The sequence below is a fragment of the Rhinolophus sinicus genome, chromosome 12 (genome assembly GCF_057876585.1).
Source record: "Rhinolophus sinicus isolate RSI-liver-muscle chromosome 12, RSI-T2T, whole genome shotgun sequence".
NCBI classification, from domain to species: domain Eukaryota; kingdom Metazoa; phylum Chordata; class Mammalia; order Chiroptera; family Rhinolophidae; genus Rhinolophus; species Rhinolophus sinicus.
The window spans coordinates 27588205-27612248 of NC_142512.1; the positions used below are offsets into that span (position 1 = coordinate 27588205).

The window sequence follows — 24044 nt, forward strand, 5'->3', positions numbered from 1 at the left end:
TTTGTGCATGTATGAGTGTATTACAGGATTTTCTTGATTTAATAACAAAGAAAATATGGTCATGGTCTTAAAAGGATTAGTGCCAGATAGTAGCAAAAGCTTGTTGTACAACATATTACAAAATGTTAAAAAACTAATTTTAAAAACATAGATTCATGTCAGCAGAAAAAAATGAAATGATTTTAAAATCACAATTAACATTTGAAAAACTCATCAAAATAATCTTTACCTAGGCACTATTTTTTTAAATGAACAGTGAGTAGAATTGCTGGGGTAATATCTTTTTTTTAAGACACATTTATTCAGTGTCATGATCAGATTATTACATTTAGCAATCAACAGCATGGGTGCAAAAAAAAAAAAATCTACATTAAAACTTTTTGTTGGAATGCTTTACACTTTCCACAGAACAGAAACTAAAATAACCTGTTATACAATTAGTCACAAATACAGTCCTCGAGTTTTTTGCCCATACACATAGTATTGTCTTAAACATGTCTTCTTTGTAGCAGCTAGGCCCTGCCACCACTGTGCTTGGCTGAGCTCACAAATCTGTTGTAACCTGTAGCTTCCCTGTCAGTTCTCTGGCTCTCCTCTCCTGCTAAGCTTTGTTTCCTGGCAGGAATTAAAACCTTCTGCCACTGCCATAGCTGCTGGTTTCGTGGTTTGGCAAAGTGTCCGCTACCACCACAGGGACCAGAACTTCTCCAAAGTTTGCTCCTTTCATGGGTCCAAAATTTGAAGATTGACTGTTGTAATTGCCAAAATCATTGTAGCTTCCGCCACCTCCAAAATTCCTTCCATCATTACCAAATCCATTATAGCCCTCCCCACTGCTACCATATCTTCACCACCGCGACTGCCACCAAAGCCACCTCGACCACTGAAGTTTCCTCCACCACCAAAGTTGCCATTCCCACCAAAACCACCTCAACCACCACTGAAGTTTCCAGAATCACTTAGACCTCTTTGGCTGGATGAAGCACTAGCCACTTCTTGCTTAGACAGGGCTTTCCTTACATCACAGATGTGACCATTCACAGCACGGTATTTCTGAATGGCAGTCTTGTCTACAGAGTCACGGTCATCAAAGGCTACAGAAGCAGAGCCTCTCGTCTCGTTACCGCCTCAGTCGGTCATGATGTCAATCACTTCAATGTTCCCACACTGTTCAAATCCTCTCTTAGGTGATGCGTTTCAGGGTCTTTAATGCCGCTGACAAACATCCTTTCCACAGTGATTGGGCACCAGGTCTTTGAGAATCCTCTCTTGAGCAGGCCTCTCTGGTCCCACAGCTCTTCCCTCCACCTTATGTGGCCTTGTGTTCATGGCTGCACCCACCACCTCCACCGTGGCACAGGTGACAAACCCAAAGCCTCTGGAGTGCTTGGTGTATGGATCTCTCATCACCACACAGTCTGGGAGCGTTCCCCACTGCTTAGAATGGCTCCTCAGACTCGCATCGGTTGTTTCAAAGCCCAAATCTCCAAAGAAGAGCTTCCATGCTGTTCAGGCTCTTTGGGAGACTGACTTAGACACGAGGAGTGCGGGAGGGCAGACTTTAACGGTGCTTATTCGGAGGCGTCCGCCAACAGGAAGCACCCGGGTGATATCTTATAAAGCCTTTTCTTGATTGAAGTAAAGTGCATCTGGAAATGTAGATGGGTCTTGCTTGAAAATTATTTTAGTACTCTGTGTCCTATTGAACTTCAAGTGGGTGTCCTTAACTTAGTATCCCATATCCCAGTTGATTGATTAAACTTTTAAATTTACACATCTTAGAAAAAAAAAAAAAAAATTTACACATCTTCCTCTTTTATACTTTAGAACGTATGTCCTTTGGTCTCTCTACACCATATTGTATGAAATTTTAGCTCGGGTTTGTTATGAATGTACTTTTTTTTTTTTTAATCTCTGGCCCTAGGGGTGTGTGTGTATGTGTACAATGGTAAATACTATGAAGATATTTGATCCCCCTTTTTCAATCTCTTGCAGCATTTCTTGAATTTATTTCTTATTTGTGTTTTTTCCTTCAAGAATGTTTTTGTTTAGGTCTTTGTGTGGTGGCAAACCTTCTGAGATATTCACCATTGAAAGAAAATTTGGCTTTGTCTTTCATGATACCATAAGGAAGATGGTGGAGGGGATTCTTCTGATCACAACCATACTAGTTTAGCAGCCTGTGTCTTTTTTGTTTTTGTTTTTTTAAATTTTTTATTGGGGAATATTGGGGAGCAGTGTGTTTTTCCAGGACGCATCAGCTCCAAGTAAAGCTGTTGCTTCTCACTGGCCCATGTGGGAATCAAACCGGCGACCTTGGTGTTATGAGCACTGCACTGGAACCAACTGAGCCGTTTGCTGCCCCTAGGAGCCTGTTTTTGGAAGAGCAGTTATGGGTACCTGGAGATTGTTTTAGGTATTTACCCTTCTCTTTGCTGGCCTTGGAGTTTTTCTGGCAAAACAATTTAGAAGTCTATTAGCTATCTATAGATTTAAGTTATTTTATATTATTAATGAAACTCTATTAGCTATTAATCAATTTAAAAGTTACAGTGTTTGAATGGAACTCTGCTCTGCTGATAGCTTCTGTTTTTTCCAGCAGGCCTGGGAGCTCTGCTTTTCTGCTTGGAATTATAAAGTGCTGCCAGCTGGCCCCGTGCCTCCAGGCTAAAGCCCATTTGATATGGTTTATCATGGTTGGGGGTAGGGTAGGTAATGGCTGGGAGGACCTACTTCTAAGGGATGTGGGTTACTGGCATTCTCCAGTCCTGGATCCTCCGTGGCCTCTCCATTCCTAATCAATGTTCTCACTTTGGCTTGGTGTTAGGTAGAGACTATATCTTTTGGAGCTCCTTAGAGAGCGGGCCTGAGGCCCCTTGTATCATGATCGCTGTTCTGTTTTTGTTTTCAGTCTGAGTTATAGCTAAGCTTGTTTCTCTTAAGGTACCATACTGAAAAGGGGATAAGAAGTAACCAAACCAGTTGAATATCCTGACATTTTTCTTTCTTTTTTTTTATACAGTGAAAAAATTTTCATATTTAGAATTAGCCAGCTGGACTCAGTTTAGAGATCCCAATTTTGTTGGCAACAGCCAAAGCATCATAGTCAGGAGCCAGTGTAACATATGCCTTCTTCTGTCCATCAGGCCTGACCAGGGTGCTGACCTTGGCCGCGTCAATGTCATGGAGCTTCTTCCCAGCCTGTTTGCTCCGGTGCTTGTTGGCCTTGACATCCAGTGAACACACGTGTATTGTTGTCTTCTACCTTCTTCATGGCCGACTCCGTAGTTAGGGGGAATGTGATGATGGCAAAGTGGTCAAGCACGTTTCTCCTGGGCGCCCCCTCCGAGGGCATGTGGGTGGCCTTCAGAGCCGCAGTGTCTTGGGCCTTCGGAAGGTGGGCGACGTGCGGATCTGCTTTTATGTTGTGGCTGTGGACACCTTTCAGCACTGCTTTCTTTGCCTCCAAAGCCTTTGCTTTGGCTTCAGCTTTGGAGCTTCCTTTCTTCTTCACTTTTGGCACCATTTTCATGAAAAGCCTGACATTTTCCTATCAAATTCCTTAAAGGTGAACATATAGTTGAGTCCCAAAACACATCAGGTTATTCAGCTGGTTTGCTACAGTATAATAAGAACTGCCAACTTTGTAGTCTGAGTGGAAATTCTTAGCACCTCCTAGCTCTTCTTGACTTGCCCAATTCTCTTATCAATTCTAGTACTTTACTTAGGTATCAGTTTTTATATTCAACAGACCCTTTTTTCAGTTGCAAGTAATTGGTTTAAGGGAATCTAAAATTTAAAAAAAAATTATGGTAAAATGCACTTAACAAAATTTACCATCTTAACCATTTTTAAGTATACAGTTCAGTAGTGTTAAGTATACTAAATCCTCAGTTAATGTCATCGCTAGGTACTTGGAACTTCGGTGAAATGATATAGTATATAATGAAACCAATTTTATCCTAGGCTTATTGATATAAATAAGAATTAAGTTCCTATAGTAGCTCATCAACATTATAATGAGATGACATTGGATGAAACTGTTATTATTCGAGGACCAACTGTACATTGTTATACAACCAATCTCTAGAACTTTTCATCTTGTAAAACTGAAACTCTATACCTAGGCAACAACTCCACATTCTCCATCTTCTCCTTCCCAGTGGGCCTGGGCAACCACCATTTTATTTTATGTCTCTATGAATGTGTCTACTCAAGATACCTCATAAGTGGTAACATACAGTATTTGTCTCTACGCGATTGGCTTATTTCACTTAGCATAATGTCCTCAAGGTTCATCCATGTTGCAGCATATGTTGGAATTTCCATTCTTTTTAAAAAAATTTAAGTGTGTTTTTCCAGGATCCATCAGCTCCAACTCAAGTCATTTTCAATCTAGTTGTGTAGGACACAGCTCCCTGGCCCATACCATACTGGTATTATGAGCCTTGCGCCTAACCGCGCCCCCCCCCCCCCCCCCAGGTGGTTGTTCGCCAGAGGTCAGTCGGCTGCTCATGGCAGCCCACGGCACTAGCTCCAAGGAGAGCCGTTGTTCACAATCTTAGCTGTAGAGGGTGCAGCTCACTGGCCCATGTGGGAATCAAACCGGTGACCTCGACGTTAGGAGTATGGCGCTCCAACCACCTGAGCCACCAGGCCAGCCCGAGTACCTACTTTCAGTTATTTTTGAGTATATATCCATAAGTGGAATTGTTGGCTGATATGTTAATTCTGTTTTTAATTTTTTAGGAACTACCATACTGGTTTTCATAGATTTTTTTAAAACCTACTCATAGCTGGTGTCAATGTAAGAAACGTCCAAACCTGTAGAGAATTTTTATAAGAGTTTATTTGAGCCAAACTGACAACATACCAGGGAGCAAGATCTCTAATGCTCCAGAGAATAAGTTTTGCAGCTTTTTTTATGCATTTGAAATTAAGGAGGGAACGTAAGGAAGATTGCATGAAGGTGGGAACAAACAAAGCAGGGATTGGATTACAGAATAGTTCAGATCTTGTGCTCTCTTGAGGGTGGTCACCCTTTAGAAGGAAGGGTCTGAAGAGAGGCATTTCAGAGGCGTTAATCTAGATGCATAGAAACTATGGGCAGGGCTTACTTAAGGCAAAGATAAGCCTTTTAGTAAAGAAACTGCATGCCTGGGGCATGAGTATGACCTGCTCAGTGAGGAATTTATGATCAGATCACCCTGTGAGGTTTTTCCAAAGAATCCCTTTTTTCATCCACCCTGGGAAGGATAGTGGCTTGATACTTCCAGTCTTCTACTGCTGTCACTACTTCTCTCTGAATGCTTGCTTCTCTTTGACTTCTAATGAGGTCGGAGCAGTGATTGCTCAAAGCTCCCTGTTCATACCTTTATGCTCATATGATCAAGGAGGAAAACCACTCTGGGCAATCGAGCATGCTTGGTGAGGATCACCTTCTGGTTGTTGGAATAGTTGCAGTGTCCAAGGACGTAGTACTAGAATTGGCTTAGCTGGTTATTGCTTATCTCTGTGCTTGTTGTGGGGTTAGATCAGTTACCAGAAAGGGGAGGCATGGAGTGGGAAATGTGTGAGGCATAGAGATAATAGCTGCTGCTTGGCTCTGTTACTCTGATGTGCTTGGGTCCCAGTTTCAGCTACCTCCTAGACATCTTCACTTAAATGTCCCACAAGTGCTTTGATGCCATTAAGCGGAGAGGGGGATGCAGTCTGAGGCCACCACCACCCCCCCCCCCGACTAAGGAAAGGAGAGGCCCCTTGAAGTTGCCCATCAAGGGCTCTCTGTCCTAATAGGCTTTTCTGCTTTGCCCTTCCCCAGGACTGAAGGCCTGGTAGGGCTGAGTTTGGGGCTCGCTTTTGGAGTGTGGAAGTGACTGTGGAAGCAGAGCTCCTGAATACCCCAGGGCAGTGAATGGAGCAGCAAGAGCAGAGCTGCGGGGTGGGAGTCTCTGGCTAGGATTGCCTTGGCCTCCCCCCTCAGGCTGGGGGTGGGGTGCGATCTCAGCTCTGCTGTCTTCCCAGGATGTTCTCAGGACAGCAGGCTTCCTTCCTCCAAGGTAGCAAGTCTGGGACAACCTCGGGCGAGTGGGGTCACCTGGCAGAGACTGAGACTAAGGCTTCACTTAATAAAGACCCCCCCCCCAAAGAAACCTCCCACTCCAAAACTGACCCACAGGTGCCTCAAAGTCTTAGTCCTTTTACTGTCTATGTCTCATAAGCTGTGCTTCAACCCTACTTGCCTTTCAGATCATGAACTTTTCATGTCTACAGGGGGCCTTCTGGTTGAAAAGTTCTTTTCTGTCTTAATCCTCATTCACCAATTAGCATCTACAAAAAATGACTCCCCAGTTTTTAGGCTGGGTATTGGCAGTGTGTTGCTGCTATTAACACACACCTGGAATACAGAAGAAGCTGGTTTGGGAGGAAAGATTTAATTTCACTTTATACCTAGGTTTTTAAGGTGAGCAGAAAACCCATTATTCCCCCCTTTCCTTCCCAATTGCAAACATTTTTCTATGGAGGGAAAGTGTACTGAGTGCAGTATCAGGAGAGGTTCACAGGTAACTTAAGCCTGGACAGGTTTTGAAGGATGGGTGAATCAAAGGAGAACGTTGTAGTTGGCTAAAACTACAAAGGAACGCTACATGTCTCTGTAGGAAAGACTGTAACGTCCATATTTCCGGATGAAATAAGAAAAAAGAAACCAGTAAAGAAGATAAGGAGCAGTTGCGGACAGAATAACCAGTGATGATGGTATGATCGAGAAGATAAAGTCAAAGAATAAAACCATAACAATTCCGAAGAGTAATACAAAGCTTTTACAAAATTAAGAATTGCAAACAAGAGTAATGGAAGTCTGCTGTACCATCATCCAGAGAAAGAAAAGTAGCACAAGTGACTAAGCATAATCTAAATTAAGAGAAAGGATATTTTATTCAGACAATGGCCTCAGGTGTTTTATACATGGCCGTTGAGCCCTTGTAAAAGTAACCACCTGTGATCAAGGTGGTAGCTATAGTAGAAAGATGACTGGGTTGTGGATGAAGAGTCCTGAGATTCCCTTCAGCTTTGAGTAGATTATACCTACCTTGTTCTCATCAATGATAAAATGAAGTTGGCTCCAGCTCTGCATATGAAAGGATTGTTGTGTGTCAGATTAGATGATGTATATACCAAAGCACATTGAAAATTATAAATGTTAGATATGGAGAGTTAATTAGGCCCTAAAATAAGTTTATAGTTCTGAATTTTGCTGGATATAGAGTCACGTGCTGTTAACTGGATACCAGTGAATTCCTGTAGAAAGAAAATCAGCATTAAAAAATGACTGATTATAAGCCATGTAAAAGATTTTGCTCTTTCTCTTTGGGCAATAGGAAGTTGAGGATGGAGGTGAGGAGGTATGTCACTTGTGTTCTAAAAAGAACGCTCAGACTATAACGTGGAGTCTGGTGGGCAGTGGTGGGTGCAGGAAGCTCTTGATGCTTTTGGGATAGATGTAGCAGGGACAAGGGTGGTGGTGGTGTCAGAAGAGAGCTGGTTAGGATGGTGATAGATTTGTTGCTAGAGGGAAGGAGGAAAGTGGTTCCTGGCATTGCTATTCACCAAAATAGGGAACCCTGGAAAATCAGGTTTGGGGAGAAAAATCATCATTTATGGGTGGAATTTGATCTTCTACTGAGACACCCCAAACCCATGTGGAGGACGTCACTAGCAGATCGATTACTAACTGGAACGATGGATGAAGCAATGAGGTCATCCAGCGGATTGTGTACTGTGAGAAGAAAAGGGAGTTTAGGAATGAAAATTGAAAAGTAACTCCAATATTTAAAGACTAGTTAGAAAAGGAGGAGCCAGCAGAGGAAATGGTGAAGGAGCACCAGAGAGAGAGAATGAAAACTAGGAGGAAACCAAGCGAAAACCAAGGGAAATTATTTTAAGGAGAAAATGGTGAGCATTGTTCATAACTGATGAATAGTCTTCAACAATGGTTAAAAAACAAAACTGGACCAAGTCAATTTGAAGACCTAACTGGCTTTATTCGGAGATTTATGAATCAGGCAGCATCCCAGCTAGCGACTGGAGCTCCAAGGGCTTCTACAAAACGGAAGGTTTTCATAGGAAGAAAACTATAGGGTGGGGCAAGAGAGCTTTTGACAACAGAAAGCGTTATTTTGGGGCCACGTTTTTATTGTACAGATGGCCTCTTTCTAAGGGGGAAGGCAATGGAGTGGCCCCATGCAACAAATCACCTTACTGGTGCTTGACCAGAAAATTCCAGACTGACTATGTTTCTGGGCGAGGTTGAAACTGCAGTTAGATCAGGTATTAAATCTAGGTTTGGTATCATGGGCTTTTAGCACTGAATGATGCCATTTTGGGCCTGTGGTTTTTTCTTTAACAACAACTTGGAGGTTATTGGCGACTGTAGGAAAAGTCGCTTGGGAAGAGTGTTAGGGGCAGAAACCATTCTGAAATGTATTTGGGTGAATGAGAGATGAAAAACACATGACAGTTATAAACAACCGAGTCAAGCAATTTAGCTTCTAGGAGAGGAGAGTGATGAAGTCAAGTAAAAGGAGAAGCATATTGTTGCTTTAATTTATGATTGTTGAAAATCTTATTTATTGTGCAAATATGGTAACTAGCACAAAAGTACAGCTCAAGGGATGAATTTTCACAAATCCAGCACTGGTGTAACCATCACCTAGGGTAAGAAATAGAACATTGCAACCTATTTGCCTAGTGATTTTGAATTTCATATAGAGAGAATTCAGTATATAGTCTTTTGTGTCTGGCTTATCTTGCTCATTATGTTTGTGAGGTTCATCCATGTTACGGTGTATGGTGGTAGTTCATTCTTTTTTTCTGTGCTGAATAGTATTCCGTTGTATCAATATCACATTGTGCTTGTCCATTCTGTCTGTAGACACTGATTTCAGCTTTTGGCTCTTTTCAATTAATCTTGCCACAGATATTCTTGTGCATGTCTCCTAGTGTATATGTGTGTGTTCCTGCCTCTAATGAGTATACACCTAGAGTGGTCAAAGGGTGTGGTATCTTCGAGTGTGTTGTCCATATTTTCCAAAGTGGTTGTACTAGTTTACATTCACCAGCAATGAATAAGCAACCCACGTGCTTCGCATCCTCCCCACACTTGGTTTTGTCCTTGTGGTTTTAATTGGCATTTCCTTGATTACAGCTGAGGTGGAAGCACTTTTCATGTTTATTGATCATTGGAATATCCTCTTTTTGAAGTGCTTTTTCATGTCTCTTGCCTATTTTTCTAATGACTTATCTTTTATATTGATTTTTAATTGTTAACGAGGACTGGATGAATCCTTGTGGGCTTAAAATTGTTGGGAGTCTCTCTGCGTGCTGTGGCTAAAAAGTAATGTTGTAGAATTTGCCAATCTTTTATGCTAAGAGTATTTTTGTGTCCTGTTAAGAAATCTGTCCTTAGAGTGTGACCATGAAAATACTTTTCTAAAATTACCTTCCAGAGTTTTGTTAATTTTATCTATCCTTTATATCTAAAATCCCCTGGAGCTGATTTATTTTTAAAAATTTAAAAGATAGAAGACATTTCAGCATGTTTAAATGCTCCTTGAAAATATCCAGTAGCATGGGAGAAGTTGAAGTTCGTGATTGGAAAAAGGCTGCTGAGTAGGTGGGGGAGGATGGGATCCAAAGCACAGATCGAGGGATTTACTTTAGACAGAAGGAAATACAACTATTTGTAATAGGATGGAAGGTGAAGAGGCTGGTACAGGTGCACAAACGTAGTTCTTTAGCAACAAGAAGTTTCTAGTTTCCTGGTGTGGTATAAGACAGATTATCTGCTGAATTGGGAGAGAGTGGGTGGAGTCAGGGCTTGGACAAAGTTTAAGAAATTCATTGAAGAAATTGTAGGATAAGTTCCAGGAAATAGAATAAGTTTGTTGTGCAGTTTTGAGAGTGCAGTTGAGGGCTGTGGAGATAATTTTAGTGGTACCGATTCTGTCTCATTGTGTGATTTTTCTATAGCAGTCTTGGTTGCCATAGAACATGCTGGGATTGTGGGTAGTTGGGTTCATCTAGCAGTGAGGTTTTACTAGCTGGGTGCCATGCAAAGATCCCACAAGAAGGGATAAGGGAATGTAGATTATTGACAAGTTACTGAGACAATTGATCAAAGACCGTAAAATGGGAAGAGAGTCTAAAGCGAGAAGGCAGTGGTGTCAGTGGACTGGAAGTCCTAGTGAAGTCAATGAATTATAATGGAAGTAGTTGAGCAAACTTGATGGAAGATAAGTTTGTGATCCGAGACTAGAATGCTTGACTTAGTGATTTTTGAGGTGCAATAGTTTTGTTCAATAAGGATATCTTATACTGATTATGTAACATGCTTAATATTCACTGATGTGAATTGGAAAAGTTGATTAAACAAGTACACATAATTTTTTTTGTAGTGGACTGTATGCCCAGTGTCTTCAGACATATCAGGATTTAATTCCTGTATGGAAAGGAATATAATTTTTCTTCCATTGCTGAATTTACAAATATTAGAAACTCTAGATGATTTTACTTCATATTTGTATTTAATTTTGGTAAATTATTTCATTTGTTGTTTACAGGTGGTTTTGTTTCTGATATTAATATTCCCTTTTTCGCTAGTGAGAATTTGATTTTGTTTTTTTTAAGATTTTATTGGGGAAGGGGAACAGGACTTTATTGGGGAACAGTGTGTACTTCCAGGACTTTTTTCCAAGTCAAGTTGTTGTCCTTTCCATCTTAGTTGTGGAGGGTGCCATTCAGCTTCAAATTGTTGTCCTTTCAGTCTTAGTTGTGGAGGGCACAGCTCAGTTCCAGGTCCAGGTACCGTTGATAGTTGCAGGGGGCACAGCCCACCATCCCTTGCGGGAGTCTAACCGGCAACCTTGTGGTTGAGAGGATGCGCTCCAACCAACTGAGCCTTCTGGGAGCTCAGTGGCAGCTCAGCTCAAGAGGCCGTGTTCAATCCCTTGTGGGAGTCGAGCAATCAAACTGGCAACCCTGTGGTTGAGAGCCCTTGTGGTTGAGAGCAACTGAGCCATCCGGGAGCTCAGCGGCAGCTCAGCTCAATGTGCTGTGTTCAATCTTAGTTGCAGGGGGCGGAGCCCACCAACCCTCGCGGGACTCGAGGAATTGAACTGGCAGCCTTGTGGTTGAGAGCCCACTGGCCCATGTGGGAATCGAACCGGCAGCCTTTGGAGTTAGGAGCACGGAGCTCCAACCACCTGAGCCACCGGGCCGGCCCGAGAAATTTGATTTTTAAAATCTTACTTGTGTTCTGTAAAAGAAAAACTACTATTTTTATGAATTCAGCTTCCTTTTCGCTTTCTTTTAAATGATGTCTCCCAACTACTTCTGCACTTAATTTTTATTGAGAAACAATGTAAACACTTATCACACTGATGGCATTAAAGAAGTATAGTTGTTTTCCTGATTGACATTGTATCTTCTTCACTTGCCTCTTTGTTATTTAATTCTAATGCAGATACATCAAGAAATCTGGAATTTCATGAAATACACAGCACTGGGAATGAGCCTCCTTTGCTGGTTATGATTGGCTACAGTGATGGAATGCAGGTCTGGAGCATCCCTGTAAGTATGAAGGTGGTTGACTCTCTAAAATATACTTTGTAGCAGGCTAGCTGATGTGAAATCTGGTGATACTTTCAGCAAGGTCTCATGCATTTATTCACAAGTAATACGTAAGAGTTGCTAAGTGTGCAATACCATAGAAGGCGCAAGGAATAATGGGCAAGTGAGAAATCAAAGATGCTGTAAATGATTTGTAAAGTGGGCCAGAAATTGTGGGAATCAGCTTACATGCAAGATCTCATTTTTCATCATGGTAACTCCATTAAGTAGGTATTATTACCCACCCGTCCCCCGATTTTACACGTGACTAAATAGGCTTAAAGAGGGCTTCTTTTAAAAATTAGCAGTCATAAGAAAAAAAATCCATGTTTTGAATTAGTTAAAACATTCACTTGATACAAAATTCAGGAGATGTGAAAGGATAAAAAACTCTCTCCCACCCTGTTCCCCATTTTCCCTACCTTGAGTCAGCCAGGATTTCTGTTTTCTTATGTATCCGCATAGCTATATTTTAGGCAAGTAAAAACATATATGAAGACAGTTCTCCCACTCTGCTCTTCCCTAACAGATGGGAGCATGTTATACAACTTAGTCGGTGCCTTGCTGTTTTTTACTCATAAAGTCAGTATTCTGAGAGCTGCTTCATTGAATTTTATAGCTGCATAAATCTATTATTTGGATTTCATTAATTTATGTGATTGTTCCCTGATATTGAAAAAACTTAAATGTCCTTTCTTAAAATTGGAAACTGATGTAATACATGAACTTGAACAAAAGTTATTTTATGTGTGTGTATCTGTAGAGGGTAAATCCCAATTTTGATAAATGTTTTAAAGTGTCTAATACTCATCCCAGTTTGCCTCTTAAATCCTTCATGTTTCTCTTTGGGATTACCAAAAATAAAATGTCCTAAAAGAGGAAGAGGCTTGGTAAGATCACAGCTCAGTGAAGTATAGTAGGGACTGCAGGCTTTGGCTTATATTTAACTTACATTCTGGTTTTTGGCATGGCCTAAATATCATATTCCTCCAGTATGTGTGTGTGAGTGTGTGTGTGTGGCGGGAGTGGGGTGGGGGGGCGGGGTATAGGGTAACTTGTATTGTGTGATTGTTTTGCAATTGGAAGCTTGGGGCCAATAGATCTTTAATTTGTACCTTTAATAAATGCATTCACCAAACTTGTTTGAAGCCCCTTGTATGTGTGTGTTTCAGCTAGAATTTCCCTCTCCTCTCCCTCCCCCCCCGCCTTTTTGTTCTTTTTGGTAATACAATTACTTCTTAAAATGTTACTGCAAGTGTGATGGAAATCAGGATATTCTTGAGTGCAAAAATTTGGCTTCAGTGGCATAAGGATTATTCAGTAATCAGCACATTAGATTTCATAATTTTTTTAACATTTTAAGCAAAATTTTATTTATTTTTGAATACATCACTTATGATGAACTTTGGTCTTCCATCTAATCATATTATGTATCATATTAAGTTTTAGGATTTGGGGTTTTATATTTCTTGTTTCTAAAGATTGGATTTATTTTGTGGAGGTGAAAGATTCCTGTTGGTATGTCATGGAATTAGTGTTGTCTTTCTTTTGCCTTTTGGGATGTGTAGTTGACATTTTTCAAGGCCCAGCAATGTTGTTTGTAATATAAGTACCATGCCAAAGGGATGGACAAAGGACTTAACATCGGGCAGTGTTTTTTTTCCCCCCACCACGAGAAATATTTCTAGGTTGTGATCAGAGGAAAGAATTTTGTAAGTATAACTTTTTTTATTAATAGAGACTACATTTTGTTCCATTACACTGTTTGTTGACAGATTCAGAGGCAAAGAGGAAGCTCAGGCTTTAATAAGAAGGCTGAGCCTTGTGTGATTGGGGTGATGACCGGACTGAGCACATTCCTTTGGTGGTTGGTACTCAGGCTGCCCACTGTTTTGGGTTATAATTAGAGGTATTACTTTTAATAGTTCTAAAGGTAACTTGTGTTTAGCTCTGAGTAACTTAAAGGTCTCCTGAGTCATTAAATTACTTCTTTAAGTAGTTCTTAGGCCCAGATTGTACTCTGAGAGACTCGAATAATCTTTTCTTCAAGGAATTTTCATCGACTTGTTTCTTATTGTAGTAGTATAGCCTGCTGAGAACTGTTTCAGAAATTAGGAGGTAGTCCGGGAAAATAAGCTCCTTCTGTTGCATTGATTGAGCTCTTACTGTGTCCAAAGATCTTTATATATACTGTGTTTCCCCGAAAATAAGACCTAGCCAGACCATCAGCTCTAATGCGTCTTTTGGAGCAAAAATTAATATAAGACCCGGTTAGGTTATATTATATTATATTACCTGGTCTTACATTAAAAGTACATTTAATTAATTTTATATTAAAATAAGACCAGGTCTTATATTAATTTTTGCTCCAAAAGACACGTTAGAGCTGATGGTCTGGCTAGGTCTTATTTTCTGGGAAACACGGTATATACCTGGTCTCATCTGTTGTATCTTTTTTTTTATTTTTTATTAGGGAACAGCGTGTACTTCCAGGACTTTTTTTTTCTAAGTCAAGCTGTTATCCTTTCAATCTTAGTTGTGGAGGGTACGGTTCAGCTTCAAGTTGTCCTTTCAGTCTTAGTTGTGGAGGGCGCAGCTCAGCTCCAGGTCCAGTTGCCGTTGCTAGTTGCAGGGGGCACTGCCCACCATCCCTTGAGGGAGTCAAGGAATCAAACTGGCAACCTTGTGGTTGAGAGGATGTGCTCCAACCAACTGAGGCATCTGGGAGTTCAGTGGCAGCTCAGCTCAAGGTGCCCTGTTCAATCTTAGTCGCAGAGGGCGGAGCCCACCATCCCTTGCGGGACTCGAGGAATTGAACTGGCAACCTTGTGGTTGAGAGCCCACTGACCCATGTGGGAATTGAACCGGCAGCCTCGGAGTTAGGAGCATGGAGCTCCAAACGCCTGAGCCACTGGGCCGGCCCCTCATCTGTTGTATGTTGTGAGGTAGAAGTTATCCTATTTTACAAGGGATAAGGTCACACCCCTTGTAAGAGGTAGAATTGGAATTCAAACCCAATTCTCTCTGGCTTCGAATTCGGAATCCATGATCTAAGAGCTATATTTCATTACTTCCCACATGTGGTAGCAGAAGATAGGCCATGAAGGTAGTTTGGCAGTTTAGTTTTAGTTTTCATTGTAAAAGGTTATGACGTACTTTTAAATATTCACCTTTTATAGATGACTGTGTCTGTAATCTATTACTCTAACTAAACCCTTCTGAAACTTGTTTATCACTAGTCAGTTATTCAGTAATCATTTAAGTGTTACCATGTGCTAGACGTTGGGGAGCTTATGTTGGTCGACCTAGAAATAATCCTGGCTCTTAGGAATCTTTGCTGACCATAAATCATATTTGTTTTTGAGCAAGTGTCGGAGGGCAGAAAGTCAAACCCGGTCCCAGCCATAGCACAGTTTTGCTTCAGGTTTGGGCACATGGCTCCCTTCTGTTGATTTTATATAACTGTCCCACCTGTGAGTCTCCAATTAAGAAAATCAACATATCTTGGTTAAACATTTAAAAAAAAGTCATCTCTATATGAAGTGCACCAATAGGAACAAGGCTTAGATGATGCCCAGGGATATAATTAAGTAGAGTTGGCTCCCAGGCAGAACTGTGCAGAAGCAGTTTCTCTACTGCCCAATGGCCACCACTTTGTATATGAGATGGCTGCAGGAAAACCCCAGTTCTAGCTTTCCCAAGCTGGCAGGCCCCTTCTTTCAACACATCTGATGTAACATGAGAAAGAATGATTATTTGTTATGCTGACGTTCTGGATAAACAGGTCCTTTTCCCACCCATGCCTAAGAGTGTCATTGCCTCTCTTTGGTAATGTAAATATAGCCTCTTTTACGTAAAATCCTTCATTAAAAAAAAAGTTATACATGTACATGGACTAAAAACAAAATCGTTTTTAGGAGATTCAGATGAAAAAAAAAAACACAGCAGTTTTGTACTCTTCCTTTTTTTAGCTCCTCCATTTCCATTAGCTGTTGTTATCTTAGTATTTATTTCAGTTATTTTAAAATGTCATACTTACATTTTCAATTTGTTTTTCTCCCAATCTTACACATAGAGTGACGTTGTGCCATGAAGTATGAGGCGCTCATTTATTCAGCACAGGTCTGGGGTAAAATGTGTATTGTGAGCAAAACAGACATGACCTTTGCTCTAATAGAGCTAATAGGAGAGATCGATTGAAATAAAAATAAAGTTAATATATAATATAATAAATTGTAATATGAAGAAAAGAAAATAAGAAAGGAAGGGGCACAGAAGTTAATTGAGATTTGGCCAGGGTAAGATTAGGACAGCAAACAGTATAAAGTCAGAGACTCAGAGGTGGAAAAATTCTTTTCTTCATAGTTGGACATTGATTTAGGTTTCTTAAGATTTTTTCTTCTTAAAGAATATTGAGATAAATAAATATCTTAATGATCATGTAAATTGGAGAGATCAATAGAAGTAAATATACCAGGGCTCTTTGTAGATTTGCCAAATTGCATTCTTGTAAAGCCATGCCATTTAGACTTACCTCATTCATTTATTAATTCATTCATGCAGTAAAGGTTGCCTTTTACATGCCAGACCCTGTTTAAGGTTCTGGGAAAACAATAATGAGCAAAACAAAATCATTCTTTTTATGGAATTTCCTATCTAGGTAGGTGGGTTGGAGGGCAGGGAAGACAAACAAAAATGTACCGTGCTAGATGGCGATAAGTGTGACAGTGGGTTGGTTGATGATGCTACTTGTGTATTACTCAGGGTGGTCTGGGAATGCCCCTCCCAAAGACCCGTTGAGCAGAAGTATGGAGGAGTGAGCCTTTGGGTATTTGAAGGAGGAACATTCAAAGCCAGTACTCTGTGGTAGGATTATGTTTTCTGTATTCAAGATCAGCAGGGAGACAATTTAGCTGGAGCTTGGTGGGCTATAGGTGAAGTATGCTGGGAGGTGATGTCTGACAGGTGGTGGTGGGCTAGCGCTTTGTCAACCATTGTAAGGACTTCAAATTGAATATGGAGCAAAGTTGAAACAATTTTACAGGGAAAACATACATACCCACCACCTAGATTGTCCCATTAAAATTTTACTATGCTTGCTTTACCTCATATCCATCTATTTGACACATTTGAAAAGAAATTGCAAACATCAGCATACTTTCCCTTAGCTATTTGCATGCATGGCATTAACTAGAGTTGAATATATTAGTTTTTATTAAGTAACATTTACACACAATTAAATATACAACTCTTAATGTGTAAATGTCCTCAGGTTGACAAGTGCATACAACCTAGGTAACCCCAGTCTCTGTCAAGATACAGAACGTGATTATCACCCAAGAAATTGCCCTCGTGCCTATTCCCAATGAATTTTCCTCCATCCCAAAGAAAACACTGTGCTCATTTTCTTCAATATAGATTAGTGTTCCCTGTTTTAGAACTTTCTGTAGTAATACACAGTATGCACTCTTTTTGTTAAGGCTTCTTTCACTCAACATACTATTTATGAGATTCACCCATATTGTTTATTCCTTTTTATTGCTGAGTAGTATTCTAACATATGAATACACCCTAGTTTAACCCCTTCTCTTAATAATGTATTGCTGGGCTAGTTATAGCTTTTGCTTATGAATAAAGCTGCTGCGAAGATTCTTCTTTAAGTCTTTTTGTAAACACGTGTGTTCATTTCTTTCAAGTAAATACCTACATATGGTACTGCTGTTTCGTAGAGTGAGCAGTGTGGTTAGCTTTATAACAAACTTCCAAACCTTTTCCCAAAATAGTCGGACCATTTTATATTCCTCCAACAATGTCTGAGTTGTTCCACCTTCTCACCAACATGATGTTGCCCTCTTTTAAATTCTAGCCATTCTGACGGGTGATACCTTGTGGTTTTAATTAGCATTTCCCTGATGACTAATAATGTGAGTCTTTGTTGGCCATTTGAATATCTTTTAGGAATTTACTGTACAGTTTTATTTTTCTTTTTTTGCCCCTGAAAAAAATTGAGTTGTAGAAGCCATTGGAGGACTTGGAACAGAGGTTGACAGCCATGCCTCCTGTAAAAATAGGAAAGGTATGATAAGGAGCAGATCTGGGTGGAAAGATACTGAGTTTGGTTTTAAATTTGTGGGCCTTGGACTGGTTGGTGTTGGTCAGTGGAATGTTTGCTACTGTGTGCGACAAGGTAAGTACAGGAAATGAGAGTAAGATTTTAGAAGCCTAAAGTGATTTGCCAGTTGCATATTGTCAAAATGTGTAGTTTACAGTAGTATCTCTTTGTGTCAGAATGGAAACTAAAAAAAAAAATAATTGGGCCTTTATGACACAATGTGACAAGCACTATCAACAGGGCATCCAGTTGGAGGAGGACTTGTTTATGACAGTGGGTGTGTTTTAGATATTGTGCAGTCATGTATCATTTTATTTAACACAATTAACATCTCTGTTAACATTCATTTTAGTGGTTGTAATTCTCTCCGTGGACACAGAAAGAGATATAAAAATTTCAGGTAGGAGATTTGAAGTGCAGGATAAAGAATTGGATATAATAATCTTTCAGCCAGTATGAACTCATTAAAAATCTTTGAGTAACAGCGATACATTTCGAAATTCATATTTAATAAAGATTGATTTTGCACTGTCAGTGGGATGAATAAAAAATAAGGAGAAAAGGTTATGAGGCCGGTTAGGAGTGAGTGCCAACGTTGTCTAAATGTGAGCTGTCGAGAGTCTGAACTTAGTTTGTTGTGGTTATTGGTAAGACATTGAGAAGAGTCAGAGGTGTTTCCAGGTCTCGACCTGGGACTGGTGCTGTCTGGCATGTAAGATGGCACAGTTTTAGAAGAAATAGAATTTGATTATTAGACTGAGACTTACATGAGGTTAAAAATTACATATGGCATTTGAGTCATTGTATGCCTCAAAGACAGTAATATCGAATCGATGCTTTTTACTTTATTTTTGAGTTACTAATTATTGAGTACAAAGAAGTTGTAACAAAAAATTATGTAAGGCAAAAGTTACACCATATAATATGCTATAAGGAGTGAAGTGTTTTCATTTAAAATTTTCAGTGGACAAGAAACCCAGGATAGTACCTTTGTAAAAGTCATGATGGTTTTCCATACTTTGTTGCTATCTATTTAAATGGCTACTTAGTTCTCTCATCCTCTTTTAAAATGCTTAATACCTTAAAAATCTTGAAAATGTATTCATTACAGCCCCCAGGGAAGTGACAGTTGCCATTGCATGAAACTGTATTTTATTTTGTTTTTTGAGTGTCAGACAGCTCTGTTTTTTTCTTTAAAATTTTTTTTTCAATAACACTTGACATTCAGTATTATTTTATATTAGTTTCAGGTGTACAGCATAGTGGTTAGACATTTATATAATTGACGAATGATTCCCCCTGATTAGTCTACTACTATACATAGTTATTACGTTCTCTATGCTGTACTTTTGCATCCTCGTGACTATTCTGTAGCTACCAATTTGTACTTCTTAATCCCTTTACCTGAAGCAGTGTATTTTAGGTTCAGTCACTTAACATTTTAAGTATTGTTTTCTTCAAACAAAGAAACAAAAACTCATAGACACAGACAACAGTTTAGTGGTTACCAGAGGGTGAGGGGGAAGAGGGGGATAGTAGAAGAGGGTAAAGGGGATCAAATATATGGTGATGGAAGGAGAACTGACTGGGTGGTGAACACACAATGTGATATATAGATTATGTAGTATATAGTATTGTACACTTGAAACCTATGTAATTTTACTAACCATTTTACTCACTGCAATAAAAAAAAAAAAGTTGTTTTCTTGGAGCTTAGACTATATTTCAAAGATGTACCACTAGGTGTCGCTAACACATTGAGTCAAGAGAAGTGCAGCTGTTGTTGCTTTGAAAGAAAGTATTTGCCCTAAAGCTTTTAGTGTAACTTTTACACTAAAAGCTTTAGAGAAAACATGCAAGGGCATATTTGAGGTAAACACAAATTAGTATATTATTTATTAAAGTTGGGTGCCATGTCAAAATGGCTAGCCAGGAAGCAATTTTTATGGGTTTCATTTGGGAGCAATATAAAGTCAATGATTTGGGTAACTGGCAAGCAGAGCAAGTTCGAATATGAACCCCAGTGAAGAAATGGCCTTTGTTGAGAATTGGGCCTTATTTTGTTTGGTCTAGTTTTTTATTACTAGAAATAGAAGTAATGGATGATGCTTTAGTCATCTGCAATGGAAGAGTGTTGGGTGTCACAAAATGAATAAAAGCAGAAATGAAGAATAATATTGAAATAACTCTGGAATCCACCCATGTTAGTGGAGGAACATATTTTTTCCTAGAGTATATTATTCTTAAGGTGTCACTTTAGAGACAGAAGTCTTGCACCTTAAGTTTCAGCTTAATTTATGTGTTAATTTATGTGTTAATATAGGCAATCTGCTTTAAGTGAGCTTGGAATTTATTATTGTAAATTGGAATCTTTCTTGTTTGAAATATTTTTGATGTTTTTCTACTCTAAATCAAGATATTCTTTGGACACAAACTGACTTATGGGTCTTTCGAAGGTGATTAATTTTTTTTTTTTTTTGAATTTTATTAAATATATTGAGAACAATACAGTGCACAGATCTTAAGCATGCAGATAAAGGGATAGAACATTCCCAGCAACTCAGAAGGGTCCCCCAGGCCACTTCCCTGTCAATAATGTCCTCCTTGTTCCTGCAAGTCACCACTATCCTGACTACTATCACCAGAGATTAGTTTTTTCTATTCTTGAACTTCATAAAGAAAATATAGTTATAGGTAATACAGTGTGTATTCTTTTGTGTCTGGCTTCTTTCTCTTAACAGTCTCGTTATGAGATTCTTTCATGTTATTGTATGTAGCAGTAATTTGTTCTTATTTTTGCCATGTAGTATTTTGTCATGAATACAACACATTTTTACAAATCCATTATACAACTGGTAGGCATTTTTGTTTCCAGGTTTTGAGCATTATATGAATAAAGCTGCTCTGGACATTCTTGTGTTTCTCGGTGGACATATGCACCCTACTTCTCTTGGATATAGACCTAGGAGTGGAATTGCGGTGTCATAGTGTAGGTGTATGTTTATGCATAACTTTAATAGATATTGCCAAACAGTTTTCCAAAGTGGTTTCACCAATATGTACTCCCACCAGCAATGTATGAAAGTTTCATTTGCTCCCCATTCTCCATGCTTTTCGTATTGTCTTTTAAATTGTAATCATCCTGGTGGGTATGTGTTGGTATCTCATTGTAGGGTTTCAAAAATGCTTTTTATTTTGCAATAATTTCAAACTTCTGAAAATTGTATACCTAGTACAAGAAACTCTTGTCACTTATTACCCAGATTTACCAATTATGGAGATTTTGCCTCATTTGATTTATTATTATCTCACTTTTTTTATTTGTACAGATTTCTTTTTTCTGAACCATTTACGAGTTGGAGAAATCATGTCTCTCTTTTCTGTAAATAATTCGGTATATGTTTCCTAAGAATAAGCACCTTATCTTATACAAGCATAACATTATTATCAAAACCAGGACATTTAAATTTGATACAATGCTATTATGTAACCCACAGTCCATTTTCTGATTTCATCATTTGTTCTAATAGTCTTCTTTATAGGTATTCTTACATTTTCACTTTCTTAATGTTGTCTTTTAATGAAAGAAATGTGGTTCTGATTTTTAGTGTTTTACTCTATTAATGCTTTTTGTATCCTTTTTTACTCTGAGGCCATGAAGATATTCTCCTATGTTTCCTGTTAGAAGATTGTTGTTATTACCTTTAGGTTTATGATCCATTTGAAATAGTTATTTTTGTGTATGGTATGTGATAGGGGTCTATGCTTTTTTAAATTAAAAAATTAATGAAAAATGATACCTAACTGATTGAGCAGCATTTCTGAAAAGACCATCCTTTCCCTCTTAACTGCAATAACACCATATATGTGTAGGTAATTTTTGCTGTCTGTATTGCTTGTTGTTTTTTTTCTTTGTCTGATTTTGAATTGATTTTTCAACTATTTTTATTTTGAAATAATTATAGACTCATGGGAAGTTGCAGAATATTATTTAGAGTCCTGTGCACTCTTCACCCAGTTTCCCCAAAGGTGACATCATACCGTGTTTCCCCGAAAATAAGACTGGGTCTTATATTAATTTTTGCTCCAAAAGACACATTAGGGAGTATTTTCAGAAGATGTTTTAATTTTTTAATGTACAACAATCTTTATTTATTCAAATACAGTCATGTCATCTTCTTCTGGAACATCATCATAACGTACTAAATGTGTCCCTCGGCTGACGATCTTAACTGGGGCTTATTTTCGGGGTAGGTCTTATTTTCAGGGAAACATAGTATACGTATATATGTATATATCTACACACACACACACACACACACACACACACACACAGTGGTACAATATCAAAACCAGGATATAGACATGTAGTTTGTTTTTTCCAGTTTTATTTAGATATAATTGACCCATTACATTCATTTTTAACACCATAAATTAATGATAGTTTTGCCTGTTTTGAACTTCATTGAAATGGATTCATAGAATATGAACCCAGTCAGGTTTTCGTCTGTAGACATGATGATTAATCTTGAAGCTGAGTCCCATTTTTTTTTACCATTGGCCGTGCTGATATTCTCTAACTCTGGCCTGGGGACCATTTACAGCTAGACACGTAGTATGGATTGATCACATGGTTCACATCTTGCTTACGCCTTTGCTTTCTATCCTTTTTCTTTATGTGTATGTTTCTGGTTTAAGAAGTATGGGTCAGCTCGATGTGAGCTATCAGAGGTGATAAAAACTTAAGACATGATTGTTTTAAAGTGTTAGTACTATTTCAAAGAGGAAATTGTCTAAAATTGTAAGGCAAACAAACATGCAAATCCATTGTAGGATATGTAGCCTCATCTGTGGCCTCTCTCTACTAGATACTCAAAGCAACTATGACAATGAAAAAATGTCTGCAGACATTGCCGAGTGTCTCCTGACTGAGAACCTCCTCAGGCTGAGAACCACTGCTCTAGAGAAAATTCCAGTTGAAACTACTGGCTTAGATGTTTATAATTTGATCGGAAAAGTTATGTGTAGTAGGATTATCAAAGATTTCCTATGTGTATCTATATATATATACACACACACTTTACTAAGAATTGTTTTTAATTGCTCAGCATATCTTTGTTAATTTTAAATATTAAAATAAAATTAAAGTGCTGTCCATTATAAACCTATTCTTTCAATATTTATTCAAGTTTATTGTCAATAATCAGTGGTCTCATTTTCTGAGAAGAGTGAGATAATTAATATTAATTTTCAGGGGACTTTTAAAAGAAATTGAACTGGTATTTCTATTTTCTTAGTTTGCTCATACTCATTTTAATGTTTGAATTTTGGGCATAGGACCAAGGGAATGAAATGGAAAATTTCTGATTTTTTAAATTTTTGATTCACTTTATCTGTGAGTTCCAGTACTTTCTGGGCATCTTGATTTTACATTAGCAGTTGGGAGAATTCTTTGTAAGCCTCCTTAGTACTGTGATCATGTCTTAATGTATCTTTGTATCTCTGGTACCGTGCCGACTACATTGTCTGGCAGATAGGAGGATATATGTGTGCGTGTGTGTGTGTGTGTGTGTGTGTGTGTGTGTGTGTGTATTTTCATATAAGTGTGCTAGAGATTCAACTTCAGAAAGATCCAAACTAAGCTTCATAATCTCTTGCTGTTGCTGTCATTCCATTTCATTTGCAATCTAGCCCTTCTTCCTAAAAACCTCTGTTTTTATTAATTAATAGCACCATAATTTTTCCATTCAGCCACACTGAAACTTTAAGATCTGTGCCAGGTGTTAGGACATACAAATGTAATTTAAGACCTTGAGATTATATTCTACTTGTGCAAAATGTCACTACATAATTGCTATCTTGAGTCAGTGCTTCCCAAATGGAAATCATTTTGCCCCCAAGGAGACATTTGGTAATGTCTGCAGACATTTTTTGTTGTCAATGATTGCGAGTTGCTACTGGCATCTAGTGGGTAAAAGACAGAGATGCTGCTGAACATCCTGTAATGTACCGGACAACCTCCCACAACAAAGAATTGTCCAGTCCAAAAGTCAATAGTGCTGAGTTTGAGAAACCCTGGCCTATGAGATTAGTGTTACAATGCAGGTGTGAATAGAATCTATAGAGCATTGAGGGATGATGGGAATGCCTGGCGAGTTTTGACACGTGTGCTGCCTAGTCAGGTTTCATAATATTAATATAAATAATACCGTGTTTCCCCGAAAATAAGACCTAGCCGGACAATCAGCTCTAATGCAAAAATTAA

At 38.8% G+C, this 24044-nt stretch overlaps 1 protein-coding gene across 32 annotated transcripts in view; it reads left to right on the forward strand.

Moving 5' to 3' along the window:
* Positions 1 to 24044, forward strand: part of BCAS3 (BCAS3 microtubule associated cell migration factor) — a 520381-nt gene that overhangs the window by 11272 nt on the left and 485065 nt on the right. For all 32 annotated transcript variants that reach the window (XM_088802094.1, XM_074320579.2, XM_074320576.2 and 29 more), the window contains exon 5: positions 11522 to 11628. In XM_088802094.1, the coding sequence (XP_088658220.1) occupies positions 11522 to 11628 (107 nt within the window). The remainder of the gene's footprint in view (positions 1 to 11521; positions 11629 to 24044) is intronic.